This window comes from Giraffa tippelskirchi, chromosome 6 (genome assembly GCF_054371585.1).
Source record: "Giraffa tippelskirchi isolate mGirTip1 chromosome 6, T2T-mGirTip1v1.2.pri, whole genome shotgun sequence".
Classification (NCBI taxonomy): domain Eukaryota; kingdom Metazoa; phylum Chordata; class Mammalia; order Artiodactyla; family Giraffidae; genus Giraffa; species Giraffa tippelskirchi.
This window is the reverse complement of record NC_137280.1, coordinates 102,262,122-102,275,862: the sequence shown is the minus strand read 5'-3', so window position 1 is coordinate 102,275,862 and position 13,741 is coordinate 102,262,122. Positions and strand designations below refer to the sequence as shown.

Genomic DNA, 13,741 nt, shown 5'->3' with positions numbered 1-13,741 from the left:
AACAGTAATATCCATACACCTTAGTTTTTCTACTAGCAAAACAGAAATAGTGATAACATTTTTTTCTTTCTCTTCCTCTCACCAAATGGTCTTAAACAAACAGTAGGAAGCTGCTGTAAGGCTTTTTAAAAATGCAATCAATTTCTTTTCCCTAGCTTGGTTTTCTAGGTCCTTTCTAGGATCAAGTATTGAACTAGGTTTTTGTTTTTTGATGAAAAGAGAAAAAGCAGCAGGAGTTTGATGGTTTGGGAGTCTGAGACCACCCCCCTTCTCCTTTGGCCCAAGCGAGAGAGAGCAGAGGAGGAGCATGGTATCTTCCTTAGTTCTGTCTTCAGTGGGGCAACACTTTGTTTCCTTTGCTTTTCATCTTTCTATGCTTTTCAAAGGTTTTCCCTGACATTCATCTTCATGATAGCACCGTGAGATAGCACACAGCCATTTTTACTTCTCATCTTTCCAGCTTAGTGACCTCTTCAAGGTCCCACACACAGTAACACGGAGGCTAGAGACTGGAGACCCAAACCCAATGCTCCTTGAGAGAGTTTCTATATTAAGCACCTTTTCCAGCCTGGCTCAGACAATAAAGAATCTGCCTGCAATGCAGGGCACCCAGGTTCGATCCCTGAGTCAGGAAGATCTCCTGGAGAAGGGAATGGAAAGCCACTCCAGTATTCTTGCCTGGAGAATCCCATGGACAAAGGATCCTGGCGGGCTGCAGTCCATGGGGTCGCAAAGAATTGGACACGACTGAGTGACTAACACTTTTCCAGCCTCAGTTTCCTCACACTACAGAGATCCCTGCTTTCATGGAGCCTGTGGTAGCATGGCTATCTTCTGCTGTGTTTAGCTACAGTCCTGGCACACAGCTGGTGTCCAGTCAATGGTCTCATTATAAGAATGATGTGAGAGTATTACTATTGGAGGGAATCTGGAAGAGGCTTAGCAGGGAGGCTGGGTTTGGATGTCAAGTTGGCAACACACCTGAGGTCAACATTCCCTTGTACATTTCTCATCTTCTGTACCCTGGTTGCCCTCCCTGCCCATCCCTCCTGGCCCCAGGTGGCTGCCCTGAGAACAGTCTGGTAGTGTCATGCAAGAGTAACATATGCTTCCCCATAGTTATATGGAATTAAGCATCCCTGTTGAAAGAGTTTAGCGATTGCTTCTTCTCTCTGAAAAATAGGATGGGGAGCCTAGAAATAAAGTTGCCCTTTGATGTTTACTCCCTCTCCTTCCCTTCCTTTCTCTCTGAAGCCTCTCCAAGGTGCAGCCACCATGATCTCGGCAGGCTGATGATGGAAGAGAAAGAAGCCGGGAGACCCTGTGCTCCAGCATCCCTGGACGATGGAAGGAGGACAGCCAGTCCCTTCTCCCCTGGTGCCCCTTGGGAACATATCATCAGATTCTAGCATGTCTCTGGAGCAGAAAACCACATTTGTTTTTGTTATTTTGTTGTTTATTTTCTTGGGCATCCTCATCGTCAGGTGCTTCCGGATTCTTTTGGACCCATATCGGAGCATGCCAACCTCGACCTGGGCTGACGGACTTGAAGGCCTGGAGAAAGGGCAGTTTGACCATGCCCTTGCTTAGCAGGACAGCAACAGGAGTCCATCCTGAGGAAGAGAAGTGCTTCGTGTCTCAGTGAGAGGTTTTCTTTAGTCAACGTTCTCAGCAACTCAAAGTCTTCACCCTATCTGGTTCTAGAACCACAATCCATTTATTCAGTAAACATTTGAGGACATTGGAAATGGAGGTTTCTATTTCCAACCCAAACTAGGAAAGTTTCAATTTTGATATTTACTCAATGAATGAATATTGTTGCATGTGTGTGATGATGAAGCCAAGAGTACCAATAGTGACTTTGCCTAAAATGAAGCCCTACTGGACCTGGGGGACCTGACTAGGTCACCAGGAAAAAAGACCTGATTTGAACCTGAAGGCAGGACCAGAACAGACTTCCTTGCTCTAATTTTGTCCCCCAGCTTGTTTTATTTTCATGGGAATCTGGGTCCTGGGCAGAGAATGAGGAAGATGCTGCTGAGTGGACCCAAAGCAGTTACTTGTTTTCTCCTAAAGCTAAGAGCAATGGGAGGCAATTGGGAATGCTTGAAAGAAGTAATTGATCCCTGGGAAATACGAGTGAGGATGATGTTATTTTACTTTTCAAATAAAATGAATTCAAAGGCTTGTGGAGGTTTGCAAACTATTTACCAGGCCAAGTACATTCTATGTATTCATATTAATAACATGAGTAGAGGTAGCAATACATAATCTGAATTTACTTTCTTTGCACAATTGATTGAAATAATAGGTGGCTATTTCAAGTTGTGCTTTTTTTTTTTCAATAAAAAGTTAACTGTTTGGAGGAGAAGACTTCTATAGTCTTAGGAAGAATGTATGCTTATGACTGATATAGAAACCAAATAAAACTTTTCAAGAAACAGAAGTGTCTCCTCTCTCTTATTTCAGCGCTCTGGAGGCAGTATGTCATATTGAATGCTGAGGACCGATTGTTCTTAGAAAGAGAAAAAGACCAAAGACCATGAAAGGTCATCTAATTCATCCCTCTCCCATTTCAGGAAGGGCTTCCACAGACTGACCCATAGGACCTATTCTAAGCACTGTTTAAGTTTCCCAAAAAGAGAGATATGAAAACTTCTTATTCCAACTCCTCCTTAAGGCTGCATTTAAAGTCTATGTCTTCTAATTTTCTCCTCAATTAGGCTTCATTAAAAAAAAAAAAAGTTTAAAAAAGGAACTATGCCTAAAAAGGCAGCCCTTTTCCTTGTCTTTTTCTTTCTTTTCTAACATTTTGGAGATTCTTCTGCCTGCTTTCCCTTGCTCCCCATGTTCCCTCTTGATTTCTTTTCATTTAAAAAATATTAGCTCTATTAAAATGTAATTTATATACCACAATATTTAGCCTTCTAAAGTAAATAATTCACTGGTTTTTAATATATTCACAGAATTATGTGACCATCATCACTATCTAATTCCAGAATTCTATACCCACCCTCAATCATGTCCCATCCCTCTTTCTCTCTGATCCAATAATTTCTAATCCAGCTTCTGTTTCTATGGATTTGCCAATTCTGGACACTTCATACTAATGGAGTCAAAGAACACATGGCTTTTTGTGTCTGGCTTCTTTCACATAGCATGTTTTTAAGACAGACTCATCTGTATTGTAGCATGATCTGTATTTTATATCTTTGTATGGCCAAATAATATCCTGTTGTTTGGCTAGACTGTGTTGTTTCAGTCACTCAGTCATGTCCGACTCTTTGCAACCCCATGGACTGCGGCCTGCCAGACCCCTCTGTCCATTGGAATTCTCCAGGCAAGAATACTGGAGTGGGTTGCCATTCCCTTTTCCAGGGGATCGTCTCGATCCATGGATCAAACCCGGGTCTCCCACATTGAAGGCAGATTTCTTACCATCTGAGCCATTATTCATCTATCATGGTTATTCACTGGCCAGTCTAAAAAATGCTGCTATGAGCACATTTGTACAAGATTTTGTATGGATATGTGTTTTCAATTCTCTTGAGTAAATACCTGTGAGTGGATTTGCTAGCCCATATGATAATTCTATGTTTAACTTTTTGAAGAACTGTGAGACTGTTTCCCAAAGCAGCTGTATTAGTTTGCATTTCTACTAGCAAAGTATGTAAGTTTTGATTCTTAACTTTCCCCAATTACTCAGATTTCTTTAGCTATAGAATTTGCAACTGTGTTCACTTAATAAGAATAAGCCAGATTAAAAAGATAACCACCTCTTGATTTCATCATGCTACAAGTTAATTGATGCCATCAGAGATCCTACATTTCTAGTTCCAAAAACACAACACTGATGCTGATCTGTGGTCATCCTGTGGTCTATTAAGTCACCTAAGTATCTTTTTATTCTGTCTTACTATTGCATCTTTCTTTAACCTACTAATTATAAAGTTTTGTTTTTTCTTCAAATGTACCATGTCATGTGTATCCTTATTTAATTTTTCTCCTATTTTATTGGGAGTCTATTGAAACCCATTCAAGTACTTATTGAGCACCTGCTATGAGCCTGGCATCTCTAGCCCTGGAGAGATAGGAAAAACACAAAACGAGTTCTTGCTCTTGAGTAACTGTCGACCTCACTGAACAGCTGAGAAATGAAAGGAGGCGTGTGTCTGACTCATTGTTCCAACAACTGTGGGAACCTATGGTTCCTATACCACCAGAATCCTCTGAGAGCTTAACAAATATATATTCACCCCCACTAATTTTTATTATAAAAGGGGTATATGACCATGGTAAAAATGTAGAAACAATATGGAAAGATATAAAATAAACAGCCAAAGTTAAAATTCTGCCTCCTTAGCTCATTCCAGCTCCTTAGTTCCTCTGGGGGAGCTTGTTGAAAATGTAGATTCCTACAGCCTTCCCTCCCTACAGGGTAATTCTGTAGAGGTGGGTCAGCAAACAGATGCTCCAGGAGAGAGAATATGGGAGAGATGGATGTGGGCCAAGATAGTCAAGGAAATGTCCCAGGAAACAGTGAGTCAGGTGAGGACAGTGCATGTTTAAGTGCGTGGTATAAAACTTTATGCAATCTAAGTTGCTATTCTGAAATAAATTATGTCTTGACCTAAGATGGTAGACGTGTTTTAGATATGTTCATTGGAAGAGAAGAGGGAAAGTCATAGAACAGGAAAGGGGGTGAGGGTGTGGGGCTTAGAGGAAGGACAGCAGCCTGTCTGGACAATATAGTTGGAGGGAGAGTTGGAACTCTCATGGGAAGGATAAGGGTGGAGCTGAACATCCGAAAGTCGGAAAAGGCGAAATGAAGGGTGAGAGTCACTGCAGATTCTTGAGAAAGAAAATGACATGGGGAGTGGTGGTCAAGGCCAGTGTCTGCACCCTCCCTTGGGGCCACGCTAGGATCTGCTACTAAAACAGGAAAGACGTAAATAGCCATCTGCCCTCCACCAGGCGTTGGAACACAGGATTGCCAGTAAGTGCCACAGGGCCTCCCAGAGCCTGCTCTTCTTTCTCTCCTCACTTTATCCCCTACTCTATTTTTGTTTTTCCTTCTCAGATTACTGCTCCTTCTTCAACCACCCCCTCACTAGGTCTCCCACGCTCCACCCTCCCTTGTCCAAAGCCAGAGACCAGAACAAGTGATAAAACGCTTTGGGGTGTTCAGAGTAAATTGATCCTTCCAGTGAGAAGTGCTAACCCTCTGTTTTAATTACTCAGGACTCCTTGGGGTGAACAGCCTATTCTTGAAAGGTCACAAAAGGCCTCTCTCTCCTGGCTTTCTGGCTACAGGAGTTATAGTGCAGCATTTTGCCTACCTTACGAGATATTTATAATGATTGCAGCTGCCCTCTATCATGTATATCTGTATCCCAGGATGACAAAAATTATTTTCCCAAGGTCACGCTAGAATAGAGCTGACTTCTGATTCAGAAAAATGTGGCAGACTCATTCTCAGTCTGAGCTCTGTTTGTGCTCCCAAGAGACTCCAAGTTCTAGATCAACACTGCTTCTTCCAAAAGACCTCTTTTTTAAAACATCTTAAACCCTGTAAAATAAGTCTAATATGGAGTTTGAAGGAGATTAACTTGACTCCTGCTGTTAAACTAATGAACATTCCAAATAAGATTGTTCTTTTACTATTTTTAAGGGTTAAAGCTGAAACAAAATAAAGCAACAGTTTTAGGAGGCAGAAATTAAAAGTGGATGTATGCAGGGGAGAAAAGTACCCATTCAAGTTCCATTGTTTTACTGAAACACTGAAACTTTTATATTACATTGGTAAATTTGGTGTGATGACAAATTTTACTTGACGACAAATTTTACCTGACTAAATCATTGAAAGAAATCTCATAGTTTCAAGAAGATGTCAACTTTCAGAACTGACATATAAACCATATGGAAACACAATTATTTTCGAAAAAAATATTTTAAGCTCCAAAGCATTGAATAAATTCTGAGATGTGATTTGTGAGATCTGAGATGTATGTCTTCTGAGACAAAGTATACAAAGAGGGGTGCCTCAATTATTGACTCATCACAACATTGTAGAGAGCTGTGACCTCCAGAAAATGTGTTCAGTTCTCTATACGGTGCATATTCAGGGTGGGATCAAACTGGCCCAAGCCAGAAGGGTTTATTTGCTTGTTTTGAGATGCAAAAGAAGGACAACCATTTAAGTTTTGTCTCTCTTGTTACTTAAAAGAATAAATGAATTATTTCCAGAGAGGTGTCTACCTCTTTAGAAGCAAGTCCTCCCTACCCTTACAGCTTGCTCCTGCCTGATGAGTCAGCACCCAACACTTCAGCCAGTCTGGGGCTCTTACCAAGGTCAACTCTTCAGAACAGGATTCCCTGCTGAATTTAGACCACAGTTGAAGTTTTGCTTCCAGTTTCCTGCCATAAAGTGCACTCACATCTTGTCACTAAGCACCACAAGATATTCCTATATAATCCCATCCCATAGACTTCCCCAATATCCCGATTGATGTGTCTATGCTTTAGCCTAAGAGAGATTCCCTGAAACTATTTTTCAAAGGGTATTTCCATTTTCTTTTCCCTTCTAAGCTTCCCATTATTTTCTTTTAAGCCCTATTATATTCTTAGAGCTCCGAATATTAGACAGCTTTTAAGAAGGCAGCTCTTCCTGGATTCTCTGGAGTTTGCAAAGCTGGAAAGAAACACTCCTATCACCTATTTCAACCCCCCCCCCCCACTTTTCATGGAAAGAAATGGGAAGACAAAGAGGTCGAATGGCAAGCCCATAGTCACATCCACACCCACTAGTTACAGTTGTGTCATCTTATATATGTGGTGTGTGAGCACATGAATTCAAACAGAATGAACAGTTAGTAAATCTGCGAAGTGAAAAATGTCCTTTTGCTAACTGTCATGGGAGTTACTCTTAAATAATCTCCTTTTATTGGCAGGGGATGGGGGGGAGATGTGTTGTATTTCTGAAAAACAACCCTATGGACAGTATCTTTTCCTTTGGGATATTCCCAAGTTTCATTTTAGGTGTTTGGACAACAACAGGTGTTTCTAGGTAAATTATAAAGGATCCCTTAGCAAAGATTCTGGTTCTGTAGACACAGGATAATCAATCTAGGATAAGGCATCAAGTTTATTTCCAAATAGATCTTTGAGCTGTTTTTCTTAGCTGAAGAGGCCTGCCAAGGGAGATTACAACATAAAGTTCATAAAGGTTTTGGATACAGCCCTATCTCTGGTTTATCGAAGAGATGTCTGGATCCTCTTAGGACAGAACTAGAGCTTCAGAAGTTATACAATGAAGTATTTCAAGTTTGAAAGTACCCTTCATCCTTTTCTGTCATGCATTTTTTCCTAGTTACCTCACTTATTTCTTATCCTCTATTTTCTGATAAGTGGAGTGCTGGAAGAAGCTGAAAACAACATTAAATTCAGTACTGCTCTGGTGTATAAATATTTCTTCAACAGTCACAACAAATGGCTGCCTGAGTTCTGCCTGACATATCTAACTTCTCAAGGAGTCCCTTCCATCTTGAGCTCATTCTGTTTTACAGGAAATAATTTTAACCTACTGTAAACTTGTATTTTGGCCATTTTTGCCAAGTGGACACCATTGTTTTCTTCTGAAGTGGCAGATTTCTGATCTTCTTTAATAGGACTACCCTTGGGATGTAGCTATTGTTGAAAGACAAATATTCATGGATCCCTCCTCCTTTTTGCATGTCCTTCTAGCTGAGGCACTGACAGCGTTTAATTCCTTTGAAAGCTCTTTGTTTAGAGATAGTATCTCTCCTGCCCTAGGTAGATGGTTGGGCAGATTTGCTTGTTGTTCAGTTGCCCAGTCGTGTCCGACTCTGTGACCCCAGGGACTGCAGCACGCCAGGCCTCTCTGTCCCTCACCATCTCTTGAAATCTGTCCAAGTTCATGTCCACTGCAGGTAGCCTATTATAAAAGATTGGGATTTCCTGAGCTCTAGATTCCTCTCTTGTAATGCCGCCTATCATGTGTACAAGCATCATCTCCTCCGATTTGTATTCCCCTGTGCAAACTGGGATAAGGAGCTGACACAGGGAAATGCTGATACTCTGGGTCCTCTGATTGTTGTAACGAACTGTTCTCTGACTCTGAGTCTCATGCTTTCTACCAGGATCCATGAAACTGTGCCAGGCTAACAGATCAGCTTGCAAGTATGGTCAAATCTCAGCTCCTTCAGATTTCTTGACAGTTATCATTATTCCCCCAAGATAAAAATACTCCAGTTCCTTCCACCACCCTTTATAGTATCATATGTTTTGAATCATCTCTTATTCTTATCAAACATTCTGGATGCTCTTCAGTTTAGCTATGTCCCTGCTGCAGAGAAAGGAAAATAATAACCCCTATGTGGCTGACTAAAACGAGTGGAACCAAATTCTGATTTATTTTGTTCTCAGAAGCACATGTTACAAGATGCAGCCCAAGAGGAAATGATCTTTTTTGCAGCCACATTACTGTTCATAGTAAGCCATTTAAATTCACAGGCAGCTGAAACTCTCAGATATTTTTATGTATGCCAAGGAAGAAATTTACCTATGTCATGTGATGCCAAATGTTATGTCAAACATAAAATCCCATCCTCTTCTGGTACAGTTTTAACATTTTGCACCCCAGTCTAAGAATTTAAAATTTCTCTTTTTTATTTCATTGTATTCCATTTAGTCCATCAGTCTAGGCTTTATATAATCTGATTCCCTCATTGTGATATTCACTGTGCTCACCATCTTTGTGTCATTGGTACATTGGCTCAGCAAGCCTTCCATATTTTTTTTCACATTAATGGCAAAACTTCAAACATATCAGAGCCAAGTAGAGAGCCCTGGGTCATGCCACAGAGATCTCAATGCATTTAAGGAGTCTGTTGGCAGACGTAATTGTAAGCAAATGCTCCCCACAGCAAACTCCATGGAGATAGACACTCCATGGAGACGTTTAACCAAGAGAAAACCTAGGAAGCATGATGACTCATGCAAGTCTGCAGCAAAGTTTCAGAAGACAGGGAAACCACCAAAGTGATATTTGCACAACTTTCCAAACTCAGCTGAAATGTTATGGATCCAAATTGGCAAATGGAAGTCACACAAACGGCAAAAAGAGCCTCTATCCATTTTTGCTAGAGCTTCAAACTCATAGGCAATGAAAAGACTGTGAGCTCTACCTACCTCTCTGCCCAGCATTGTAACTCTGGTTCCACATGAAAACAATCTCATACAATCTGCTGGAGAAAACTCCTCCTAGTGGCAGAGATCATCAAGCATATACTAATCCACTTGAGGTAGTAGATATTAGATAACAGTATGGATCAGTGAAGGAGCACACCCTGGGCATTCAGGCAGCTTGAATCTTTACTGGTCCTAGCAGGAACCAGTTGAGAGATTTTGTATAAGTCCCTTAATTCCTCAGGGCCTCATTTTCTTTTCTTATAAACTGATATATTTGGACTAGTTAATCTCTAAGTACCCACTTTTCACTTCCTAAAAAAGCATTTATAGCTAGAAACTTGGGAACCATTTACTGAACACCAACATGAAAGAGATCTGAAAAACTTAGTGTGTCTCAGATCACATGGCCAGTGCGAGGTTCCAAGAGAATTTGAATGTAGGTGGCGCAGTGGGTAAAGAATCTGCCTACAATGCAGGAGACAGCAGTTCAATCCCGGGGCTGGGAAGATCCCCTGGAGGAGGGCATGGAAATCCACTCCAGTACTCTTGCCTGGAGAATCCCATGGACAGAGGAGCCCGGCAAGCTACAGTCCATGGGGTCACAAAGAGTCGACCCTATGGTTGCCATCTCAGTACAGCATGCACTGTCTACCAAATAGCACTAGGAACGGAACCAACAGCCAAAACTCTGAAAAGAAGAAAAACTCTAGAAATAGAAATAGTTTTCTAGAAATACTAAATTGAATCAACATTCTGCTGACACTTTTGTTGTTGTTTTTTTTAAGAAACTACCTGGAAAAGAAATTTTATGGGCTAACAAGTAGCCTTTCACAGGGCTGTGAGGTTCACTTAACATAGTTTTGTTTTGTTATGGATATTCAGCTTGTTTACATTTAGCCTCCAATCCTCACTCATTTTGTGACCTGGGGAAAATGACTTAACTTTTATACCTCATTTCTCAACTGTAAAATGGGCACGCTATTAATAACATTTTCCCCACAAGCCTTTTTACAGGAACTAAATGAGACTAGTATCTGACCAACAAGCTTTTGACAAGCACTGATTTGATAACTGTTATAATGAAGGAGGGATATTTTGCATATGCACCTCACTGAGACACCAAATTATTTAAATATGTACCCCAAACACAAAACTCTGCCTTTAAAAATTAGGCTATTAAGGGCAAATTTTGTAAAATTGTACTTTTGTGACTAGTTCGTGTTTCTAAATTCAGGATATAATGAAGAAAATATCCAGTTTTAAAGTAATGATTGATTTGAGCTCAGTACTTAAAAGCTTTATCTTTGGAACTAGTTCAGACCTCTAGGCACTGAGAGACAAGGTTTCTCTTTTTCATTCCCAGAAGTGCTCTTTCATCATACAGATTTTTTTCTTTACATGAGCCAACTTTCAAAATATTTGGGAACAGAAAGGATTCACTCTTAGGTTTCATATCATTGCTTTGCTGGTGACCTTGATAAAGTCAACTGAGTTCCTTCACATTCTCCATAAAATGGAAGTAATAAATGGGACTATGAGGCAAATAAATCAATGATCCTTTAAGTGGGCAAAATCTTGCCAAACTATTAAATATCAAAAATGAATATTTGAAAATAATGAATTTTTGTGTGTCCCCCAAAAGAAATAGATTAAGCATATACTTTACTGATAAAACAAGATAAATGGCAAATGTTACAAATGCTACTTCATAGTCCCCAAGTAATGTATTTAATCCTGAAATATTGGAGAATTTATTGTGGATATTCTCTAGCAGCATAATCCCTGCCCCTTGCCAGTCTGCCACCCCCTCTAAGATAAGTAGAGGCTTTTGCAGCTATTTTTAGTTTTAAATTAGTTTTAAATAGGGAAAACATTAATCTTGTGATTACCCTCCTCAAAGAGTTCCAAGACTGAGCTTCCATGGAGGTCACTCTGTTCCTCTGAGGGGTCTGTAACCGAAGTTTCAAAGAATACCCAGCTAGCTAGTCCAGGAGTGAAACTATGCATTTATTTAAATATCTTACCAAGGAAGGCAAAACATGAGAATGATATGTCCTCAAACTTTTGCAAAGAAATTCTTGGCAATAAATCTCGTTGACTCTTTGGAATTGGATAGGTCTGCTTAGTACATTGGACCTTTTTCCAAAATATCAGGTTATTGGCCACAGCTTTTGGTGGTGAGGTTTCTATGGGGCAAACACCTCTGGGGAGAAATCTGTAATTGGTGCATCCTAGAGGATGTCATTGGGGGATTGAACAGAATAGCCCCTGTTGTCAGCTATGATCCTCCCCCAGAGGCTTTTCTCCAAATGTAACTTTCCCCTGGTGCCCTGGGAAACCCCTACATGCTTTCTTGGATTGTTCTACATTGCTGAGTCATTCTCTACCTTTGCTTACTTTTCTGGGTAATTTAAATTTAAGGAGTGAAAGTTTCTAGATGCTGTGAGACCACATTTTGCATTAATCAATTAATTCATTCGTCCATGTACATTACTGAATATCTAATGGCTATCAGGCACTGTACCGGGCCCTTATTAGGTTCACAGAGATAGTATACATATACCTACTCTTGAGGAGTAGACATGGTAGTTGGGAAGCAGAAAAAAGGTTAAACTCCTATCTATTACTTAACTTTTGAAGAAGCTAACATTCTGATAAAATTTTGCCCAAGATGCCCCTTAAGTTTGATTTGTTTCCATTTACTTTCTAGAAACAGTATTATTTCCCATTAGTTTTTAAATGAATATAATTTTAAAATGTTTCAGAGAATTCAGTAAAATATGATACATGAGTAAATGTTATTGAAATATGTAAATGATGTCCTCAGATCTTAGGACTACCTAATGTTTTCTTTTTGAAAATGTCTTTAAGATAGATTTAAAGAAAACACTTGCATTTAGGCCAAATGATGAACTCTAAGTTCTGGGAAACCAAATTAAATCAGTTAAATGGTGAATAGAAAGAGTTCTCCAGGTAATTAAGACCTTTTCTCCCCTAAGAACCAGTGCTAAAGTCTGTAAATGAGGAGAGGGTTGATACTCTGATCAGGTGATAGAAAAATAGTATCCACAGTGCCTGAAAACTCTGGTTAATCTGACGATAGTGATTATTTGTAATCCTCTTTATTTCCTGCATATTTCCTAGTCAGCACACTGCTTTAGATATAACAAATACTTAATAATTGTTTGTCACATAGAAGCGAATTTAATTGAGGTTAAGTGCCTGCATATCTACATTTTCCTGTGGCCACTGAATACTGCCTGAGATAAACTTCTATACTCTGACTCTTAAGGTCAGAAACGTGAAAGGCCAGTTACTGTCTTTTCCTTTTTTTCCCCATTAAAAAAATTACTAGTAGGTCCTCTGTGAGGGAGTCGTGTGTGTGTGTGTGTGTGTATGTGTGTGTGTGTATGTAGGAATTTTCCTTAAGGCTGACTCTCATTTGGGGAATAAGTTTTACTTTCTAACCATCCTTTGAGCCCCATGTAAAGAACGTACTTAAAAGTAGAAATATTTTGGTGATTTTGTATCTTTTAAGCTAAACGCATATTATATGAAATTTCTGCTTTTTAAAAGTTACCCTGTAACCACAGTTTGAAACGCAATTTAGCATAATAAACATTTACTTAAGAAACATACCAGGATAAAAGAATTGGGTGATGGATTATCATACATTTAAACAGCCAGTGGCAAAAACTAACCAACTCTTTTTCAATTTAACTTGACTGGGTCTTTTTAGCTGGCAGCCTTTCTGTACTCAGCTGAACTGGCACTCTTCATATTTTAAAGAGACACATGGATTTCCAAACTTAATCTTTAAATCCCTAATAGCTTGGTCTCTGCTATAACTCACTAATTCCCTTCTGCTTGTTCTAATGAAAGGAAAGGTTTAACAAGGAGGGATGAAATTGCTGTTATGTTTTTTTAAATCAATAACAAACTTTGAAATGAATGTGGAGCCTTTTATTAAAGGAGACCAAAAGGCATTGCATTATGGCTTATACTTTTTTTTTTTTTACATTTTCATGCATCCATTTTTCTCATTATAGATTTAATAGCCAAGGTTTCAAGTTACTATGTCATTTTGCTTTGTTCAATCATCTATTTGACAAGAATACATGAAGAACTTCCTACGTGGATGGCATTCTACTGAATATACACTGAATCAGATAGCACCATTGGCTTTGAAATATTTAAAATCCAATAAAGAAGCTAAGGGTCACAAACATACATCAGATTTCAGACTGAGTGTGGGCACAGAAGGATGTCTCTGCTGGCTGGTCATAATGAAGCAGGTGACATTTATCCTAGGTCTTGAAGAATAGATGGAATTTCAATATGCAAAATCAGGAGAAAGAGGAAGGATGAATGAGGAGGTGTAAAAGGTAAAAGATTGGAAAGTGGCAGACTTGGGTTCTGGAAACATCCAGAAATTCACTTCAGAGGCTCTAGGACACCAGGGTCTTCATTTGTAAAATGAAGAACTATGTCAGGTGATCTCCACCTTCCTTTCCAGCTCTATCATTCTATG

General features: G+C 39.6%; 1 protein-coding gene across 1 annotated transcript; it reads left to right on the top strand.

The window, feature by feature from the left end:
- The first annotated feature begins 1,344 nt into the window (after positions 1-1,344).
- On the top strand, positions 1,345-1,590 carry CTXN3 (cortexin 3). The gene has a single exon (XM_081502273.1). It carries the CDS (start codon positions 1,345-1,347, stop codon positions 1,588-1,590), a length of 246 nt encoding a protein of 81 aa, XP_081358399.1.
- Positions 1,591-13,741: the final 12,151 nt, after the last annotated feature.

Bases quoted from the DNA above. Each gene is read 5' to 3' on its own strand.
- CTXN3 (XM_081502273.1), top strand. From the start codon at position 1,345: ATGGAAGGAGGACAGCCAGTCCCTTCTCCCCTGGTGCCCCTTGGGAAC.